Source organism: Amborella trichopoda, chromosome 9 (genome assembly GCF_054954075.1).
Source record: "Amborella trichopoda isolate Santa Cruz 75 chromosome 9, AtrichopodaSantaCruz75HAP2 v2.0, whole genome shotgun sequence".
Lineage (NCBI taxonomy): Eukaryota > Viridiplantae > Streptophyta > Magnoliopsida > Amborellales > Amborellaceae > Amborella > Amborella trichopoda.
Genome location: NC_142344.1, coordinates 6,609,635 through 6,632,403, shown reverse-complemented (window position 1 = coordinate 6,632,403; position 22,769 = coordinate 6,609,635). Strand labels below are relative to the sequence as shown.

The window sequence follows — 22,769 nt, the reverse complement described above, 5'->3', positions numbered from 1 at the left end:
CACACTATTTAAAAGAGGCACGTGGAAGCTTTATAAGTGAACCCAAAAAAAAATGACCTACTATTTACCTTAAAAGATGGAAATGTAATAGAGCAGGAATGCTTTTTAGGTGGAGAAGGGGGTGCAGAACCAGAGCATGAAGGAGAAGAAGGGCAATCACCACAAGAACAGCCCAGAGAAGTGTCACCGCATGAATAAACAGATGTGTTCATAGGCTCCATCCCAAATGACTCAGAAATCTTTGATTGGAAATTAATTGCATATGGCGAACCAGGCACATCCATTTCAGCCCGATGTCCAATAAAAGCAAACCAATCTACAATGAACAATCGAAAAAAAGAGAATCATGTATCTTGAGAAGAAAATTAATTGCATATTTTAAGAAAACTAAACAATTCAGCAGCAGCTACAGAAAAGGTTTCAAATTGTTCAAACTGTAAGCATCAGTAGGACACCCTAATGTCCCTCTTGAAAACACATAATGGCTCAGTAATTTGAGAATACAGATAGAGCCAACTAAACAGCAGTGAATCACTCAACAAAACTTGACAATGATGCCTCAGAAAATGCCCCAGAACTCAATAATCAAGATAGACCCAAAAACCATAGTCAAAATGCTGGTATACTCTGTAATCGAAAAAAAATGAAGTCAGGACAGTTTCTTAAGGGATCAACAGGGTTGGCTTTTCCAAAGCAGTCATGATCAACAAAAGTCAACCACAATTAGTCAATACTGCAACAGGTCATGATATTTTTTTCTAATTAATATTAGATATTGACAACCGACTATCCAGTATAAGACTTTCTCATAGCAACTTCTGCTTTTTTCATCAAGGTTCCCCATAACAATTTCATACGACTAAATATAAATTGGCACTCACAGTTACATGTCTCCTGAATTTGTGTGTCAACATCCTTCTATGCACCAATTATTTGAACTTTCCTCTCGGTAGTATAGAGATGAGTGATGTGGATAGGTGAGTCACCCAGATGACAATACCCAGATCTCATCCAACGGTAAACTTAATAGAATTATATATTAATCCACTTTCGTATGCAAGTACAGAAATTGCAGTAACTTTTGGATTCAATTAAGTAGGAAGCACAACAGTTATTTAGTAATCTAATCATGCTAGTAGTTAAACTAACTACTAAGTATTTCAAATGCAGCATTTCTTAAATTTGGAATTCAAAAGTTCAAGAAAAACCGTCAGTATATGAGGGTTTCTAATATAATAATGTATTCACATGTATTAAAATGTTTAGCAATCTGAAGTATCCTAGAAGCTTTGCTCCATATTTTAAAAACTTCACCCCAATTTTATGCCTAGCAATACGACCTGCGACCCTTTCTTGCCCTCGCTCCCTCACAAGAAAGGGTGACCACAACAATGTTCTCCTCAGTCAACAGGTAAATGACGGGCAATTCTACACAACACAGCCAGAGATTAATACAGAGAGATGACACAGACAAAGACAGAAGCGAATCCACTCATATTTCAAACAAGTTCTTCTGGAACTCTCCTGCATTAAAGGCTTTTACCCCTAAGAAAAACCCACATTTAGTGCCTCATTGTCATTCAATTCACCAATGATCACATTAGAGGTAATTACCATGATACATTGAAATCAGGAAACAAAAGGACTATTCTTATGCAATATTTGGGAGAGCGAAAGGATGAGAGTGCCGATGAGAGGTTGTAAGTTAGTATCTATGATTCTATCTGTTTCAGATCCATCGGGTTCATACTTGCATTGATTTGGTTTTTGGTGGATTGTGACAGGGATGTGCTCCCTCATAGTTATTGTAATCTTTAGATTCTGTATACATGACAAATACTATAATTTAGTAGTCATCTTTCACTAGAACAGAAGGATGGAAGTGTCAATGCAAGATCGAAATCTTCAGACAAGAAGTCTGACATGTGATTGAAAACCTCCCATGCTATCCTTAGCAAAAGTGCACCGCATGGATGGTTTGTTCATATATGTTACTTCTCCGTGGTAACATATATCATTTGGGCAACCGAGTTGTTGCACATAATACAAAAGGGTTATACTAAACTTAGAAGTATATAACACACGGTGTAGAACTTAGAATCCTTATGAAATCATTCTACAAAATTAACTTAAACTTAGCATCATTCATCCTTCACTTTATTTTAAGGTTCGTTACATGGCACCAGATAAGACAAGACCCTTGCAACCCAAAAATACTTATCAGAGGAGAAAACCAAGAGAAAGACGACAATATCGATGAGTAAAGACGCCCTACCTCTTCCACAAACCGTAATTAGGTTTTCAATAGGGCAAACAATTTGTGGTTGGATCCACCTCCATAGATTTTTCATTCCGTTTTTCTAAGAGAATGATGCAAGACAATTATTTTTTAAATTTTTGTTTAATTCCAAAGGACCGATATCTAATTTTAAGATTTATTAAGAGTGAGGATCAAAGGGCCTTGTTGAAGGATGAAGATGTCAACGAAAGGTGGAGAGTTTATTTTGAAAAAATTATTAAATGACGAACACAATGGAAATATAGAGGTAGAAGGAACCGTTGCTATAAATGAGGGAAAAGGACATAGATACATCCATAGGATTAGTATGTTGGAAGTGAAAAAAGTTTGAAAAGGATGAAAATAGAAAAAGCTTTAGGACCAGATGGTATCCCGATTTGGAAGCGCATCGGGGAGATTGGCATTGAAGAGCTGACGAAGCTGGTCAACAAGGTGCTGATAACAAAGAAAATGCTAGACAAATGAAGGAAAAGCATTGTAGTACCTATTTACAAGAACAAAAGAGACATACATAATTGTGCAAAATATCGAGGGATCAAGCTTATGAGCCATACTATGAAACTCTACGAGAGAATGATTGAGCAACAACTAAGGCATGAAACAAGTGTATTTGAAAACCAATTTGGTTTTATGCCATGAAGGTCAACAACCGAGGCTATTTTCCTACTTACACAACTAATTGAGAAGTTTAGGGAAAAGGAAAAATATCTCCACGTGGTCTTTATTGATCTAGAGAAAGCTTATGATAGAGTACCTCGAGATTTGATTTAACATCGTGTTTAAAAAGAAAGGAATCTCCAGACACTACATCGACTTGGTGAGAGATATGTACGATGGAGTGCTAACTAGTGTACGAGAGACGAGTGAGTTTTCAGTGACAATAAGTATACATCAAGGGTCAACATTGAGCATGTACCTCTTTGTCTTAGTTATGGACGACTTAACCAGGCACCTTCAAGATGAGGTACCATGGTGCATGTTATTCGCAAATACATAGTTTTGATCAATGAGACCCGAACAGTGTCAACACAAAGCTAGAACTTTAGAAGGATGCTCTCGAATCTAAAGGTTTTAAAATTCGCCAGACTAAGACAGAGTATATGGAATGCAAATGTAGTAATAATAGGAGTAGAGACAAGGAAGTTGTTAAGATTGATGGCCAAAAAGTACCAAAAAGATCGCACTTGATATCTTGGGTCAACAATCCAGGAATATTGAGAGATTGAGGAAAATGTCACACACAGAATTAGAGCTGGGTTGGCGAAATGGAGATATGCAACTGGAATTTTAGGTTATCGCCGCATACCAATGAAGCTGAAAAGCAAGTTCTATAGGACATATGTGAGACCAGCTTTACTCTAAGGGGCAAAATGTTGGGTGGACAAAAAACAATATGTTCATAGAATGAGTGTAGCGGAGATGAGGATGTTGAAATGGATGAGTGGCAAGACAAGAAGGGATAGAATTCAAAATGAATCCATTCGGAAAAATTTAGGTGTGGCACCAACAGGTGATAAGATTATAGAGATTAGACTTAAGTGGGCTGGCCATGTGTGGCGCAGACCCAATACAGCACCTGTTCAGAGCTGCAAGTTAGTTCAAGTGGAAGAATTGAAAAGAGCAAAGGGTAGGCCCAAAAGGACGTAATTGAAAATAGTCTGAAAAGACATAGGGATTATGGCCTCATTGAGGGTATAGCCTTTAATATTGCAAAATGGCGAACCAAGATTTGTATAGCTAACCCCAATTAATTGGAAAAGGCTATGATAAGGATGATGATTTTTACGATTTTTAATTTTTTTAGAGATCCTAGAGTTCTTTTACATTTTTTGGATTTTAGGAGTTATTTAGAAAAGTAGTTAGAGTGCTTATGGCATTATTTGTTTTATCAGAGGTATAAATGTCATTACAAATCTTGTTTTAATTAGGACTTTTGATTCAAATAGAATTAGGAATAAACTAGGCTTGTTGGCTTCTTTTAATTTTGAATCAATTCATCATTTTTTATATTTTTTAAGAAATCTTAGTATTTTCTTTTATACGATGGATATCCTTCGCGATGCCAGAGATGAAGAGATTAAAGATCTGAGGAGGTAAGTTCAGCAGCTTACACAACAATTCATGGGCATCACTTAAAGGCAAGAAGGTGATCTCTCCATCCAAGAAGATGTCAAGTAAAAGTACAACCCTTTCCATCGCAATGCTCCACGTGGGTCGTTGAGTGATGAGGAAAGTGATTACAAGACCTAAATATGGGGGACATCACTTTAGGGTTTTCAATTTTAAGGTATCGATTCATGATTTAATGAGCATAATTTGCCTCATAACAAAGGGAGAGGTAATCTCACTACTTGTGATTACAATTTGGTTCATGACATTTAGGCCAACCACGGAGAATCCTTATTTCCATCAAGTAAGTTTCCAAAATCAGCAAGTTGTAGATTAGGATTCACCACCAATCTTTGAATCATGCTCAGATGAAGAAACATAACTTGTAGGAGATACGATCCACGATCATGAACAAGAATTCGTGGTTGAACCTCTCTATGACGAAAAAACGATGCAGCACTCCAAGGGAATTTGTTGGTTCGGCCATCGAATATGGTACTCATCTCGAAGATGTTCCCTTGATTGTTCTAGGGCTGACCTTCGGCAATTTCAGCAAGCTTATGCGGCTGAACATACTCTATCGATATACAGTGACCTATCCTAGAGTTGTTCTCAAAAGAGTTTATGTGCTTGTGTTGATTTTAAAGCCCCAATCTCAATGCACAATTGTTTTGTTTTGATTGGGCCAATAATCCACAGGTCCAAGGTTTCAAAGCATAATGTTTGGGTTAAAGAAGATTGTGAGACCAATGTAAATTTCATCTTAACCTACTTCAAAACGAGAATGAGTTTTCTCCACCCAAGGGAGTCCGATGCAAGACAAAATTATTTTTATTTTTAAATTTTTATATTTCAAAGGATAGATATTTATTTATTTTTAATTTTATGGTTTTTATTTAGTGCTTTTTGGTTTTTTTAGGGATTCTAGGTTTTTTGTACTTTTGGATTTCAGGAGTTGTTTAGAAAAGTAGTTAAAGTGCAAACGGTATTATTTATTTTATCGAGAGAAAAAATATTATTATGAATTTTGCTATAATTAGGACTTTTAATTCAATTAAAATTAGGATTTCTTGGGCTCTAAATGAAGGTTTTATTATAAATAGGGGTATGTAAAAGCTTTAGAATGGATATTTGAGTTGTTTAAAAACAATGCTTCCTGGAATTCTTGTGAATTCTGCAAAGCCAATGAAGCTAAGCTCGTTAGCTTCCTTCAATTTCGAATCAAATCATTAGTTTCTATTTTAGAAATCTGATGTAGGGAGAAAGTAATAACCTAGAGAGTAAAAATAAAATAAAAAGGATTTTGAGAGATTATACTCTCTCTGGGTCCACAAGGGGGTCCACCCTAAGATCTTTTCACACAATCAAACTCTTTACTCAATCATCAATAATCTTTTACAAATAAGGGACATCTTCCCTTTAAAATACACTCAGTAGAAAAAATAAATAAATAAATAAAACCCACAAACGAAAAATAACCCCCTCTCTCTCTCTTCTCTACGTACCACTTCTTCAACCCACCCTTATCTCTCTCTAACTTCATATATTGTAAAAAGGAAATTTGATATCTTTTCCAACTCTCCCTTGTCTCTTTCTTTTTTTCTCCTTTCATGATATGTATCATCTCATTAAGAGATAACAACCTCAACTCCCACCAAAATAGAAACTATATCCTCACAATAATCAATCCTAATCAACTCCCATACAGGTTTTATTATTGTACCCTTTAAATCTCTACAACTAAAGAAGACAAGAACCTTAAAGAAAACTAAAAACTCAAATAACACTTTTTTTAAATATTTAAAAATATATATATGAAATAAAAATTTAACCCCCCCCCCCCCCCCCCCCCTTCCCCCTTTTTTATTTGCATCATTCTCCCCAGGTTGAGAGAAGCTTGACCTCGAGCTTATAGAACTCAAATATTTTAAAGACCTTCTCAAAAGTTGGTGATGCAATCCCAACATTCTTCTAGATACTCTTTCTTCTTCAAATAAAAAATTGAGCCAGCACAATTTGCAGTGGAATTCTGAGACACCGAGTTTTGGAATACTAAACTGAATCTTGATTTCTCCTTTGGGCTCACATGGTGGTATTTCATAAGCTGCCACACACGTAGCTTATCTTCAAAATTGATTTTCGAAATTTCTTGCATGTTTGGGCCATCAACATCGTCTTTGCATCAAGGTCTACCTCTTCATATTCTTCTTCCTCATGCTACAATCTACTAAATAGATCACGTAAACCTTGTTCTATTACTTTGCTAATACGTTCTATTAGGTCTTCTTCGAGAATCTCAAATTTTTGATTCAATCGCCCAAATATTTAATCTATATGCTCCGTATAACTAGATCATCAGTTATTTGTGATCACCATGGATCGCAAGGCTCTAATACTGGATCTTTTTTTGCTATGATACCAACTGATGCAGAGTAAAAATAACAGGAAAATGAAAATAAAATAAAAAGATTTTGAGATATTATACCATCTTCGAGTCTGCAAGGAAGTCCACCCCAAAAAAATTTCACAAGATCAAACTCTTTACTCAATCACCAATAATCTTTTACAAAGAAGGGACATCCTCCGTTTAAATACACTTAGTTGAAAAATAAATAAATAGATAAAATCCACAAACAAGCAAAAACACTCTCTCTCTCTCATTAAGAGACAACAACCTCAACCCCCACAAAAATAGAAACTATATCTTCATAAAAATCTATCCAAACCAACTCCCATAGAGAATTTACTATTCTACCCCCTAAATCTCTACAACTAGAGAAGATAATAATAACCCTAAAGAAAACTAAAAAACTCAAATAACACCTTTTCTAAAAACAAAATATATATATAATAACAAAATTAAAAAACTTCGATTTTTATTTGCATCAAAATCTTAGTATTTTTCTTTGGAAGGAATTTGCATCAAAGAAGCTCTTCAGTGTGCTGGGAAACTCCTTTTTTTCATAAGTTTACACATACCCATGTGCATGACTGCCTGCATTCCACTTATAGGTAGGAAACATTTGTTTCACTAATGGATCTTTAATTCCTAAACATCATTAAAAATAAACACCCAAGTCCATGCGCTAAAGTTGCTTACATGGATACCTTTTTTCATAAAGTAGTTTTCGAGACAATTTCAAGAACACGCGAATAAGCCATCCAAGAAAGCAAAAGTTCAACATTTCAACATATTGCCAAAAGTTTAAGGACATGAAAAAAAGCCATCTGAGAAAGTAGCAGTTCAAATTTTCAACATGTTGCTAGAAGTGTAAGACAAAAAGAGGATGGACAAAGAATGTGGCCGTGCTCCACAACAGTTCATAAAGAAACTAATTTAGCAAACCTAGGATCCACAACTGTATAGCAGATGCACAAAAGTACGATATAATTCTCATTAGCACAAATCTTTCTTATTCAGAATAGAAATATAGATCTTTCAGTTTATCATTATCAACAAACCTACCATCAAAAAATGCAAGTGTACACAGTTGAATAGATCGACTTTGGTTTTCCTATTATCAAAGATCAAAAACATATGGATGTACTACATTAAGCATTCTGACACCATACCACTAAATAACCTAGACTATGACCAGTTAAAAATCAACATGCACCATACCTTTATATGATTTTGCCCCAGCACCAATGAAATCCATTGCTCGCGTATTCATTGTACCAAACTTCACATCCTTGCAAGAGTTATATAACTCTTCACCATAGGAACCAGTAACGTAGAAGTCAATGCCGTCTACAGTTAGAGTATTATTAACCTAAACAAGAAGATACATTTAGGGTTCCTTCCACATATGGAACAACTACATGTAGCATAAGACCAAAATAAAACAAAGCAGGCAATCTGCAATTATTTTTTAAAGCATTCCTTGTCAAGTGAGAGGTGTATTGCAAAACCCTCCTAACACAGCAGCTAGAATTACATTCCAAACATTATAGCAAGAAATTGGTCATCATAGGATGAAGGTGCTTTATAACAATTATGATGGATTCAATACACGAAGTATAAATATATATAATCTATCATTTCTGGAAATATATTGGATTGCACCAAGCATCTAAATGTTTGGCCACAACAATTATCTTATTTTCTTCTTTGGCCCATGTTCCTTCAGACTTTATTTCTAAGATTTCCCATATAAATATATTTTTTTATATATAAAATTCTCAATATAAATATGATTTTGTACTGAATTTCAATTGGTCCCAGCTCATTTATAATACCATAACTGTTGTGCCTCTACAACCAAATAATTATATGTTGTTCACATATATAGTTGTAAATTATAAATATCGTGAAATTATAAATATTGTGGTTAAATTGCATAGTAGTAAATTTACAAAGTTTAACAAGTTTGATGTAGAGAGCTTGATAAACAGTAAAATAGCAAGAAATCAGAATGAAACCTCAGTCAAACGCATGCAATTTTGAGAAAACCCTAAGGCATCCTCCCCACGTAAGCTCAATCCTTAGACTTCTTTTCTTTCTTTTTAAATAGAAGTTTGTTTTTCTCTAAAAAAAAGTGACTTGATTCCCCTCCATCCATCCACACCCCACTTAAGAGTTCGTGATAAGAGCAAGTGGAGGGTCTTAACTTACACAACCATAGGCCACAATTGATGGCGGAAAGAGATCAACCCCAACGCAACGAGTTCAGTCCTGTTGCTACATGAGCTACTATTTTGAGTTTTAGGAAAGAAAGCTCGCTCCTATTAAACTTTGCCTACTCTACTAAAAGGGAATTTAAGTATAATTTAACTCCCCAACTTTAATTAAAATGTCTGAAAAGTCCCTAACTAGTCCAACAATGAAATAAATAAATAAATATTAGAAATAGCCCAAAAATAACTAAAAAAACTATTCAAACTATTTCTTGCTCTTCTTGTTCTTCTTGGAAGCCCTCCTAGGGTTTTCACCCTCCAAATATGTGCGAGAATTAAGAGGAATCGGTCGCTCCCAAAGAAGATACTTGTGGCTACTCAATGTGCTCTGATCACAATCATTCTCCACGGGTTGAGGAGAACCCCCCGGGGAGCACATCTGCCTAAGCAAAAGGGGGACAAGGTAAAGAGGATCTTGGACAGCCGCAGCATCCCTACACGCCGTGGAGATTACAGTCAGTATTTGGTATAGTGGAAGGGCCCAACCGATGCCGAGAGATCATAGATTTCTAAAGAAGATTGGACGAAGATTGATCCTAAAGCCCATTAGAAGTTCATTGCCAGCTCGAACTTGAGGACAAGCTCTCTTTAACCCAGAGAGATTGATGAAGAAAATAAACAAACGTTCTGTTAACATTTTGTGGAGACTGCATTTTCCCGTTTAGCTTTTTTGGTAAGCAGGGGTAGCTTGCGTATTTTTCTCATGGAATGTACAGAAAAGTTAAGGGGTTCCATTTAAATTTTGAGCGTGGCAAAATCAGGAGTGAAAATGTCACAATTTGCATTTAAAATTTGCTTACAAAGACATGTTGTGCATGGGGATAGTGTCCATTAATACTCCTAGAAATTTCCATTATGCATGGCTTGGGAAAAGGTATTATGTGTAACTTGGGAAGGGATAGAGTCTATTAATGCTCCTAGGAAAGTTAATAGAGCTTCAGTCTAGGAGCTAAGCCAAATCTATTAAAAGAGGTAGACTTTGACCCAGCTGGAATCAATGTTTTTGCCATAAAATTCCAGAATCAGGAACTTAGCTCCCATTTTGGGGTGTATTTGGAACCTCATACAAACCATTGAAGCTAGCCTTTGTTAGCTTTAACCCATTGCCTTTGAATCACAGCTGAAATCCCTTAATTTTACCTGATTTTGAGCTATTTCTCTCTCTTTTCTCTCTGTTCTACATTACAGAGCCAGTGTGAAACTACTACTTTGTTGAATAGCAGTAGATCACACTCACTGGTTCAAGGTGTCCCTTGTTTCTGATGCATTAAACCTTTAACAATTTCTGCTACAAAAAATGATTTAAGGTTGAATTTCCAGGCTTCTGCAGAAGATTAAGAGAGGTAATAGGCACTGAACTCATCCTCTAATGGTAGCAGATAAATTGTTATTTAATTTATATTTCACCTGACTCCTATTCTTTAGCTTTTCTCTCTAGTTCAAGGTCTTTCATTGGTCCATTGTAGTTTTCCGCATGCTTGGGTGCAACTTTCAATGCATTTAGTCCTAACCATGACACCGGTTATTTCTTGCAGTTCCTAACACAGGAATTGTGTTTTCTGAATCACATCATTCGGTTTACTCTTTCTATCAAAAAAGTCTATCTTATTTACTGGAAAATGAAAAATCAGGTCATACTAGGAACTTGAAGAACAAGGGGACTCCCAAAGTTTGAGAAAGGAACCAATCTTTGACCAAATTTTTTAGATATGCAGACCATTGCGAGTTTCCTTAAGCATATGTGACTTGAGGCCATTGTAGTAGTGGATGCCCTAGTAAAAGAGGGTGCATCCAGCCACAATTTTGTAAGTAATCCGTCCCAGTCATGACTACTGAGGAATTGTGTTTCTATGAATCACACTAATCTTTTATCATTAAAGCATGTAACTAGCCATGCATGTATGATCTTATGTTATATATTAGAAAACATGCATCACTTGTTTACTCTTCATGGATATGCCCCATGCACTTTTCATGTGAAAATGTTATGTAACCCACTCTTGGAAGAGAGGATAGGAACTAACCTTTTCTTACAGTTGTCAATAAACAATAAAGCATGGATGAAAGTCAAGGTAAGTTAATAGGTACACAGAACATCTAAGTAAATGCAACTTTTAGAGCAATTTTCTCATAAATTTTGGATTAAATATGAAAAAACAAATCGACACAAAATAAATGGAATAGAAAAAACAGGAGATAAGAAGGGGGGGGGGGGGAGGGGGCTGTTGATAATAAGCAATATAGTGAAGAAATATAAACGAAAAATAAATAAACTTTCAAGATAGCGATGAACAAATTCCCACTACCATGATATTGATGCCAACAGGAACCAGTCCCAATCGTCAAAAAGTGCTAATTTCAATGGCATTCACCGTATATATAAAAACCAGTAGGGAGCACATAGGCACAAGAAGATCACGCCAAGCAGCAATACACCAAAAATTTTATTGGCATTTTAATGTTTATCTATACTATATATATTGTTTATTGTATTTGCCCTTTATGTCATCATTATGCAATAATGGTCCTTGATATTCTTTCATTTAGTAATAGCATTTAGATTTTTCTATCCACCATAGATCCCCTAAGAAATAATGTTTCCACACATATATGAGGCCCCTTGGTTTTGTATGATGCAATACAGGCATTGATTTTCCTGTCTACAATTATGGTGTCCTAATTTCCTTAGATATATGGACTAAGATAAAGTCTTCATGGAATTCCTAGAAATGAGTAGTACATCACCTTCCCAATCATCTTAAATTTTTACCCATTTTTTATTTAAAAATACTTGTATTGATCTAAAACAGAGATTTTTGAAAATTAGTGTAACGCCTTCTTTTGAAAAGTAGGGTAATGCCTTCCAAACATTTTATATTTTTTAATAACGAATTTACAATCATAAAAAATATTTCATGAAATTTAAAACAATGGATTTGAAAATGAGCAATGGAATGCCTTATTTTTACAAAACTGTAATATCCAAAAATAATTCCTGCCAATTTAATACATAGATCTAAAACTAATCTACAATTACATCAATTTAAAATAAAGGATTTAAACTTTCCTTTCTTTCTAGTTTCCCAATTTGAAAAGGATTGGATGTTTTCTTTAATAAGAAACTTTCAAATTAGATATTTGAGTCTAAGAAATATACCACCTACCAAAGTTTTTTATTGTTTGAGTACACAATTATTATTTCAACATTTAAGCTACTTTCAAAAAGGACTTTGAAACTTTTTGAACTTTTTCAAGTACAGCTTTATCATTATAAAATCGCTTATGCCAATTTACAATATGAGATTTGAGAAATAATTGATATATATGTCAATTAAAATACAGGACTGAAAACTTATCTTCATCTTTTTCCAATTAGAAACAGATCTTGAGGGAGTTAAAATCCACATCTATAAAGGTGGATACAGTCTATTTTTTTAATACTCTAGGAAATTTGGAGCATTGTTTGTTCCTCTTTTGAGATGCTCTAGTTGTGTGATTCCAAATCAAAGGAGAACTTTTCTAAGTATTTTCTATAGACAAATACTTTGGTTTACTTAAAAAATGTATGATGTATGTAATGCTTAAAATAAGGGATCAACAAAATATTCAATTATTACACAAAAGAGTCCTGATAAATAAGGTTTGTTCACATATATTTAGATTTTTCATTTCTCTTTTTCTTTTTCCCATTAAAAATGATTATTGAACTTTTTATTTTTTACTCATAGGTAAATCCCCTAATAAAATCTATATTTTAACAAACAAGGATATCTATTTTACATTTTATGTAAAGGTCCCGCTTTTTCGTCGTTTTTTATCCCCGAATTAGCCTAGTTCGAATACCCAATGCCCAAACACATCTCTCACTTACAAAAAGAATAAAGAGGAGAGTGTTCGATATTAGGTGTCCAAACCAAGAACAATTTGGGGATAGTACAAAACAACAAAAAAGTGAAACCTTTGCGCATAATGTAAAATACGTGATCCTTTTCTAAATATAGATCTTATGAGGGGATTTATTTGTAAATTTCCCTATTTTTATCACAGTTTATTATTTATAATCAATCTTTGTCAGTTTAAATAAGCGATTCAAAAATTGCATAATATTTCATTGATTATTTCTCGTGTTCCATATGCTGTGGACCATATAGGTACACATACACGTGGGGAATTCACCTATTATAGACTTGGAAGAGAACCATTCAATGTACACAACAGTCACAGAAGTCAGAAAATAGGGCATACAACAAATTTGATAAAAGAAAAATTCTAGCTCTATTCAGATTCAATATATCATTTGACTTGACTATAGAGAGGGAAAACCAAGGCTAACACAGCTAAGGAGTTCCTTCATCAGAGAAATCTAGAATGGCCAAGCATCAAAAGTCTAATTTAGGCCAAGCTCATATGCATTCCCATTTAATTGGCAGGACAGCACATGAATTAGAATAAAATTAAATCCATAAAAACTCAGCAACCAAATTTTGCAGCTAGCTCATAAATAAGATCACAGTGTATATGAGCAAATCAGTGCAAATGTTGAATATGAAGCAAGACGAGTAACTATACAAACAGCTGCTGCTGGTGGCTTTGATAGAAACAGTATCTTATACATACCTTAGAAATAGAAGTTACATTGATGAATAGACTTTGATTGGGTGAACAAGAAAGCTCACAAAACAGATTCAAAAAATTCCTGAGGCATGCTGGGCAGCCGACTAGAAAAGGAACTGCCTGCAAAGAAAATTTACACTCACACAGAGAATATTAGCAGAGTCAGGCAAACTTTGAAAGGAACCAAAAAGAAACAGAAAAAACATCCAAGTGTGATGGAACACTAAAAAGACGAATTAGTCATAAATAGCCCTACAAACATAAACCAAGAGTTTACGCCTGGCTACCATGGGAAAAGATAATGATCAGAAGAAAAAGTGCTCCCAAACAAGCCCGCCTTTTCTTATTCCTGTTCTTTGTGTAAATTATATAACCCACTCATGTGTCCAAGGTTAAAAATACCCACGGATACAAACATATACACAAGCATAATATGAATATATGATGCAAATAAAAATATGTGTGACTGGGGTTACATATATAAGGGGTGACATATATATACACTATATTCCATGTCCATGGTGATTATGTTGGTGCATGCCAAGATTTCCAATTTAGTGTAACCAGTCAGAACATGCGATGAGGGTTGAAAATATTGTTAGAGATAGCCTAGATATCTTAGATGTGTCCTCAAGGGGATAAAGGCAGGTCTGAAACCTTGAACATCATGTAATCTTTGAATAAAATTATAGATCATCACAAAATAATGTAGATGTGAAATCATCAAATGAATGAAAATGTGAAGAATAATATGAATAAAACTAGCAAGCGAAGAATAAGATATAAAAATAACTATGTGCCCTACTTGTTTCTAGTAATCACTATATTGTATTGACATCAAATGTGTAGAATTCAGTAGTATTTGTCAGTAATGCACATCCTGGTCTGTGATAAATATATGAAGAAAACCCCATTAAAAGAACCATTATTCTACAGCTAACAGAATCCAATTTCAAATATTAGCATATATAGTTTGCAGAACAGACAAAAAGTGGAGTGGAACCATAAAATGTTTATAAAATAGGTGATGTAGTGCAAGAAAAACATGAGATGAGCATCTCTGATTGTTTTAGAGTATCAACTAATTTTTGTCGTTTTCCATTTGTTTAGTGATGTTCTTTTCTTTTCTTTTTTATGAGTAAAGTTAACTTGTTTAGTGATGTTTTTTTTTCTTGAGGCAAGTAATATGAAACACTGAAAATTCAATTGGATTATGGTGATTCAGGAGCATAATTGTTTTTAAGCAATGAAAGCTTATTTGAGTATAGCATTTGTATGAAAGATTATCAATATGAACTGATAATCTGAAAGCATTCAGGTAAAGAACTGATAAAAAGCACTGTTATAGAATTGTCCAATCAATAGCAATCAAAAGATGTAAAATGCTCTGACCATCTGACATAATCAAGTAACAAATGAAATAGAGAGAAGCATAGAAAGTGTTGAAACCATAAGAAAACGGATCCATTAGGTAGCCATACTTGTTGGACTTGACCACGTAAAGTCTCAAATTGATCTTCTGTGCAGCAAACATTTCCAGTGATAGTCGAGCACAAACTTTGGATCTTGGAAGAAAACAACTCATCTGGCTGGGAACAAATAATCAAGCACTAGTATGACATTTCTTCAAATTCCCCAATAAGAAAATGCACTCATGATTTCAAAAACAGCAACAAGAAGTAACACAGCAACCTTATGCATTCACAGAGAAAAGAAGTGGCACTCGCTCCTTTGAGAACAAGGATCCAATGCATGAGCTTAAGATTGCCCGTAAAAAAACAAGGAACGCCTTTATCGAGTATCACTTGAGTTCAGAAAATAACATTGCATATTGCACTCTTAACAGTTCTCATAAAGCCACAATGGCTCATATAGAAAAAAAGAAAAAAACACAAAAAAAAAAAAAAAGAAGAAGAACCTGAGTATAGAAAATAATTGCGAATCATTTACAAAAGTCTTGATTGCAATCAATCTCAGAATGTCTCTGAGGAAGCATGTAGGAAAGCATGAACCTGGACCTTGAGATGACGTGCTTGATGAATGTTTGAGACAAGCCACAGCAAAAAACTAATAGTGCATTAGGGGTGTTCCAAAGGTACTGAATCAGAGGTCTAAGTGAAGTTCAGAGAATATTGATACAGTGAAACCCCCATGTAGGAACCTTTTTTTTTCTTGCCAATTTAGAAATTTTTGTTGGGAACAAATTACCTTCCATACAAAAAGGTAAAAGCACCCCAAAGTATCAGACGTGAAATCAGATGTCTAGCAGCCTATTACTGATAGCACTCAAAGTCCACAAAAAAATTTCTTGGGACTTTGTACAGACCCCAGCCCATCAGACTTCAAATATGATGGGCTTTTGTACCACATGTACATGGCCTTATTGTATACAGTCCCAAATATGTTATTTTCTTTCGAGGAAATATGACTCTTCTTTTTAGTTCAGATCAGTTGCATGACTCAGACATTATTATGTTTTGCAGATGTAGAGATAGACTAGGAAGAACCATTGGTCAAAGGCAAATGTGGGAATCAAGCAATGTAAGACGGATGCTTATGCAGGATGGGTGGCTCATACACAATATAAGGGTGGCTCCAGCAGGAGTACCCATTCAATTCATGAGTGATTTCCCTCTAATCTGGACTAAACATATGGAACTAATAAAATCAAACGGTATCGATGCGATGTACATTTGCATGTATGCTATTCCTCCCAAAATGAATAAAATAAGATTAACTGACTATGTTAGAACAAACCCACTATAGATCACTTTGTGCATACAGTGGTTTCAAGATCATATAATGCACAGTTACTATGTTGAGCTAAAATGGCGACACATTCTGAAAACAAAGTTATAGAATGCATCAAGACTGTCAACATTGTACTGCCGCTCAAAGGCCTTCATGTGGCCATTGCATCCTCTCCATTCTATTTCACCATTTGCATAATTCAGAGATTCAGAATGTTGATGAACATTGTAATTCTTGGGCCGAAAATGAAGCAGGCATATCTTTCTCTCAGTATTATGGAAACATACTAAACCAAATGTATAAACCCATTGAGAATCTCACTTACATAGATGGCAGGCAATACAATTTTCATTTCCATTTGACATAAAAGAGAATAAAACCCACTCAATAGACAAAAAAGAAAAGAAAATTAGTTAGAACATGAGGAAAAGTACCTTCACTGCAGGAGAACCATAGGGACAGTTCAAAACCTTCCCATCTTTGCGCTGCCCACAGATACCGTACATGGCACAATAATCTTTGGCATGTCTGAAAACAATGAAAAGCCCAATAGAAGGAAAAATATTTTACAAGACATATTCCTCCAGTCAAAAGAAAAATAAGATTCACACTATTGATTAAAATCTGTAAAACTATGCCAACAAAAAAATAGTTTACAATCTGTAAAGTCCGGGAGACTTAACAATCTAGAACGAAAGACATGCTCAATAGCTATTTAAAACTTTAGACAATAGAACAAAGTGCTCGTACATTGATGAAGAATTGGATGTCAAAAGAAACCGTGAATCTGATCTCTCTCCATTCACTGAAGAAATAACAAAGACCTGCATATGGTAAAAGGCAATACTACGATGAAACCACGGTTGAGACAATCTCAGGCCACATAATAATAGAAATCAACCCTACCCCAATAAAAAAAGAACCAAAAGTTAGAACTCCTAAACTACACTTCCCACCATTTTTAGTTTAGGTAATAGCAAGAGAAATCATAATAATCCTAACATAAATAAACGAATGGAACATCTAAACCATATTTCCCGCCATATAGTGGAGAACATTAAAAGGTAACATCTCTTTTCTTTGTTTGAGGAAAAACATACAAAGGGAACATCATCACAACAATGTTTATGATCTCGCGAGCTTCAATCATTTCAATGCAACAGTAAGTGTCACTGTGTCACGGTTAATATTCCAGAATTTCTTAGAAACCGAAAAAAGTAGCACGAGAAAAATGCATCACACATAGTTAACCATTTCCTCAAAAAAAAAAAAAGCATCACACATAAAGACAGCGAAAGGATTAAGCATGAGATTTCTTCTTCCTAAGTCCCAGATAACAGACATCAGGAAACATCTCCTGACGCAATTCAAACAGATTGAATCATTCCTGGTCAAAGACTACATCAAACTTAAACCAATCAAAAACGGTAAGTCCAAAAAGGTAGGTCAACTCACGAGCACTTCCAGAGAAACTTAGTCCAAAAACAAAAAACAAAACAAACAGAATTCAAACCTATTCCTCTCGTTCCGCCATTAAAATCACAACTTCACAGCACTCAAACTAGTAACATACTTACACAACCACGGCGAGAGCGAGAGAGAGAGGGAGAGAGAGAGAGAGTATAATACAAGTGAAACACTTGAAAATAAAAACAAAAAAAAATGCAAAATCGATTCTGATAAATAAATGCCATTCGAGCACTTGCCTGCAAGCTCCATAGGAACATTAATCCGAGCAAAAGCTCCACGATCAGCGTTCTCACACTCAGAAGCTCCATTTCTCGTGTGAGAGAGAGACAGAGAGAGCAGAAATGAGGAGCTAATATATCTAAGGGAAAGTATCTATATTACACAAATTATAGATTAGTTGCTGTAATTAATTGGTAGGTTCAAATAAATAAAACAAATTGTTAGAGAAAAGGAAAACAAAAGGGAAAAGGGAAAAAAATTTGAAGAAAATTAATTATGGAGGAACGGGGGTGGAGTTAATGATGGACCTTTCCCAAATCTAACCAACCCACCCACCATCGTTCTCTCTTTCCTCTTTCTCTACACGTGTGACTGTAGATTCACAGGTGTGGGCTTTGGGATTCACACGCGTGGATCTTTTTGGTGAAGGTGCTTTTCTCTTTTTCCTTTTTTTTAAAATAAAAAATTAAGGGATAGAAACACAGTTAAATTTAAAATTGTGACAATGGGAATATTTATTATTATTTTATCTTTTGAAAGGGCTCTAGCTACATGACATTTTTGTATCAAAACCAAAGTTTTACAGAACAGATTGGTGATGGTGATGGTGATTGGGATTGCCTTTCGGGATTTTCGATCTGATTAAGCGGATTAGCGATCTAAAAAACTTAAAAAATTAAAGTAATAAGTGGTTTTTTTTTTTTTTTTTTGAAGGTCAGGTGAAGGGATAATTGGTAATGGGGAGATTTTGGAATACATTGGAAAATGGAATATCGTGGGAAGAAAATATTCATTCCTTTTGTATTGAAATAGAAAATGGAATTTTGCCCTGTGAAGGAAGCGCGTGACTCTTTATGCGAAGTTAATGCGACCAAAGTCACCAAACTCAGCTCAGTTGTGGTAGCGACAAAAATAGGAATGCTCTGAGACCATGCATCTTCAATCACGTAGCCGTGGAATACCTAAACCGTACTTTGGCTTATCCTGTTCAAAACAAAAACTTATTTAGTTGAAAATTTGTCAAAATTTATGTTTCATTGATCTTAGTAGATATAATCGTATTAGTAGATGCGATCGTCTGGAATGGTTAAACAAGTAATTTGTCAAAATCTAAGTTTCATTAATCTTAGTAGATATAATCATCTGGAATGGTTAAACAAATTTTAGAAACTATTTTCTAATATATTTTGTAATCATCTGGAATGGTTAAACAAATTTTAGAAACTATTTTATAATATATTTTGTTTTAAACATTCATTATTTTTTTTTATTTATTTTTTAATATGGTCCAACAAATAATCGAATTAGTTTTGACTTAACCAAACCCTTCACTACTCTAATGCGTAGTCTGATCTTAAGAAATATGTCTTCAATTCATACATTACATTTTATCCTATTCAAAAGTTCAAATAAAAATATCGTTTAAAGGGTAAATCCCTTACAAAATCATTAAGGCCATGTTTATTCCCTCTTCCACTCACTATGGAAGTAACCGCTCGACTGGGTTGGGATAAAAGTAGCGTATCATACAAAACGCATGTAATGTACAATATTGCAAATACACCGAAATTATATCGCACATAGTTAACACTTTAAAAAAAAAAAAAATTACACTTCTGGCAAATCAACCTCGGAAGTGCCATAATTGTGGAAGCATAAGCTTCCACGAAACAAACACATGCCCTAGTAGGGTTAAAATATTTCTATTAATATTATAATATTTATTTCAAAATTTTTATTTTATTCAGATACCTCATCAACAAATATATCCTTGTCAAAAAATAAAAATTTTGAACAATTGACAGCATTTAATAACCCAAACTAATTATATGAGGCACTCTCATCATTTAGTTCGGAACTCTTAGGATACTGAATGCCCTATAAGATTCTCAATCTTGTCTTGAGGCAGTAGACATATTTAAACAAAAAATTGGGCAAGTGACATAAAACTATGACCTCTGGCATTAATCTAGTTCATTTGACCTTATTTTGTAAGAAGGGGTTTTTGACCCTCAGCTCACAAAATCCCAGCTCAAGTGGATATAGAAAAGTAGGACCCATGAATCACTTCGTTTTCGTTAGTACATGACAATAATACGGATATAATTTTAAAATTTTGATAGTTATGTACTATCTTGAGTTTAAAAATTTTGAAACATTTGTATGGTTCACATTCTCCTTGAGTATGGCGTGAGCTCAAAGTGATATTATCAGCTAAAGAATGGGCTTTGGTGTCAGAAACGTTAAAATAATGGAGGGATCGGCCTATAAGCATCGGATTGTATCGGATTGATAGAAATTGATTGGATTTATGGCTTTATTGAAGATACGACTCTTATTGGAGCAAAATGACCGATGAAGATTCATGTGGCTGATCCTAATTAATTAGAAAAAAAAATTATGATGATGATAATAGAAAAGATACGGGTCCTTTTTTCTGATGTTGAAGCTCCAAATTGATTGCATTGAAAACAAAACAATATTTCTCCTCATATTGAAGCTTCAAATGGTTGCATTGAAAACAAATTTTTTTTTGGTTATTGTGGTGGTTTTTTTAAAAAAAAAATTGTGGTGGGGTAGAGAATATTGGATAATGGAAATATTTTTTTTACAAAAACAAAATACTTTAAATTTAAAAGGGAAGATTCCAACCTCATTCAAAAATAGAAATGGTATGTATCGCCAAAAGCACCGTGTATAATTGTCCTCAGTCTCACTCTCTCTTTTTCTCTCTAAAAGCTTGTAAACAAATTTCTAAATATATCAATTAATTAGTTGTCTCTCTCCGAAATTCAGGCTTAATCGTTAGGAGGACATAAACGGCCTTGTTGATGGTCCCCATTTTCCGCTGACTACTACGCCAGGATTTTGGAGCGAGACTTTTATTTTTACTGCGCAAATGTGCTCCTACGAGATCAAATTGAGTATTTGCTTCCTCGTTCAAATGACCCCCCTTAGGAGGATTTATTTGATATGACACTTTGCAATTCACTCTCGAATCACCAGATTTTCAGATAATTGAGAAATTTGATGGTCTTATTTGAATATTGATAATATTTTTCTGAGTTTGAGTTTGAGTATGTTATACGGGTATAACGATTTTATCAAGGTTGAGATGTTATACACTGACACATAATTTAGGAAAAAGTTTATATAAGGTTGCAAACTTAAAATGTAGAATTACACATGCACCTAAAAAATCTATTGGAATATATTGTTTTAATGTTTAAAAACCCTCTAATAGATCATCTCGACATTGAGATGTATGAATATGAAAAAAACAGAGTTTTCGATACTCATAAATAGTACATCTTGCAACACATTATCTAGACCGTCTATTTTCAAGATTTTCATATAGTTATAGATCTACTTGATTTTATCCATTTTTTGAATTTAAAATTTGTAATTAGATATGAAATTAAATTTTAAGATAATCCTAAGAATTTTTTCTAACAAAATTACATGTTATGATAACATTTGGACGTGCACCTTAATTGAATTGTTTAAAATTACAACCTTATAGAAAGCACACCCATGATTTAATGTAAAAATTTACACATTTTTTATCAAATTCTATGAAATATCTAAAGTTGTCAGACTTATCTAATTACTACATACAAGGATACTGTTTTTGTATTAAATATGAATGATCTAATAAAGTGCAATCGCGTGTACTAGACTTCCGTAGTAGATAAGCTGGAGAGGTGACCACTTCATCAAGTGTGGAAGATATGCTCCCTCAGGAGCACCTAAACTTTTGACTCTTTCTAAGTAGTTACACTTCTATATTTTAAGGTGGAAACTTCGGGATGTTTATTTCTTTTTCTCGTTGAGTGCCACGTTGTATAAGTTGCATGCCATTAACTTTATTGAATATTACTCATAAGGACCGCTAGTCTGATCGATGCCATCATGGCATTCAAACTCCGACAAATGCTGTAAAATTGCTTTTGTGATCCACTAGACACACCAGCTATACAGCCTTCAATGATAAGGATGATTTGAAAATCCAATTTAATTATTTAATGAAAAAAGTTTACATAAGGTTACAACCTTAAAATGTAGAATTATACCCATGCATCTCAAAAATCTATTGAAAAATGTTGTCTTTATGTTTAAAAAACCTCTAATTGATCATCTCGACATTGAGATGTACGAAGAAAATAAATAAATATTTTGAGTCCCACAAATAGTGTATTTTTCAATACATTATCTAGACTGTCAATTTTCATATATTTATAGATGTACTTGACTTTGACCATTTTTTGAGTTATAATTAGATATGAAAATCGATTTTGAGATAATCCTAAGAATTTTTTTTATCAAAATTACATGTTATGATAAATTTTGGAGGTGGGCCTGAATTAGATTGTGTAAGGTTGCAACCTTATAGAAACTACGCCCTTATTTAATATGAAAAGCCTCGCCTCAATACTCGATAATTATAGTTGTCGAATAATATTTAATTCCGATTATCTGATTATGGTGGTTGTGAAAAAAAATATAGAATTTTAAATCTTAAATATAATGTATATTATAATATATTATCTAAAATATTATTTTTTAAGTGTTTATAGATCCACAATGCCTATACCATTTTTTGAGGTACAAATTTCACATTTGTGGTGAA

The 22,769-nt window shown here is 34.1% G+C and overlaps 1 protein-coding gene across 4 annotated transcripts in view; it reads right to left on the bottom strand.

Moving 5' to 3' along the window:
- The window catches only part of LOC18445553 (uncharacterized), a 77,172-nt gene extending 58,934 nt beyond the window's left edge, over positions 1-18,238 (bottom strand). For 3 of the 4 annotated variants that reach the window (XM_088847507.1, XM_011629244.3, XM_088847508.1), the window contains exons 1-7: positions 18,157-18,238; positions 17,201-17,274; positions 16,885-16,978; positions 15,181-15,288; positions 13,703-13,819; positions 8,031-8,181; positions 69-316 (exon numbers count right to left, since the gene is read on the bottom strand). Coding sequence is in view for 1 of the 4 variants with exons in the window: in XM_011629244.3 (XP_011627546.3) it covers positions 69-316; positions 8,031-8,181; positions 13,703-13,819; positions 15,181-15,288; positions 16,885-16,978; positions 17,201-17,274; positions 18,157-18,228 (864 nt within the window). In the remaining 3 variants the exon portion in view is untranslated. The remainder of the gene's footprint in view (positions 1-68; positions 317-8,030; positions 8,182-13,702; positions 13,820-15,180; positions 15,289-16,884; positions 16,979-17,200; positions 17,275-18,156) is intronic. The other variant, XM_088847509.1, reaches the window with a different exon arrangement.
- Positions 18,239-22,769: the final 4,531 nt, after the last annotated feature.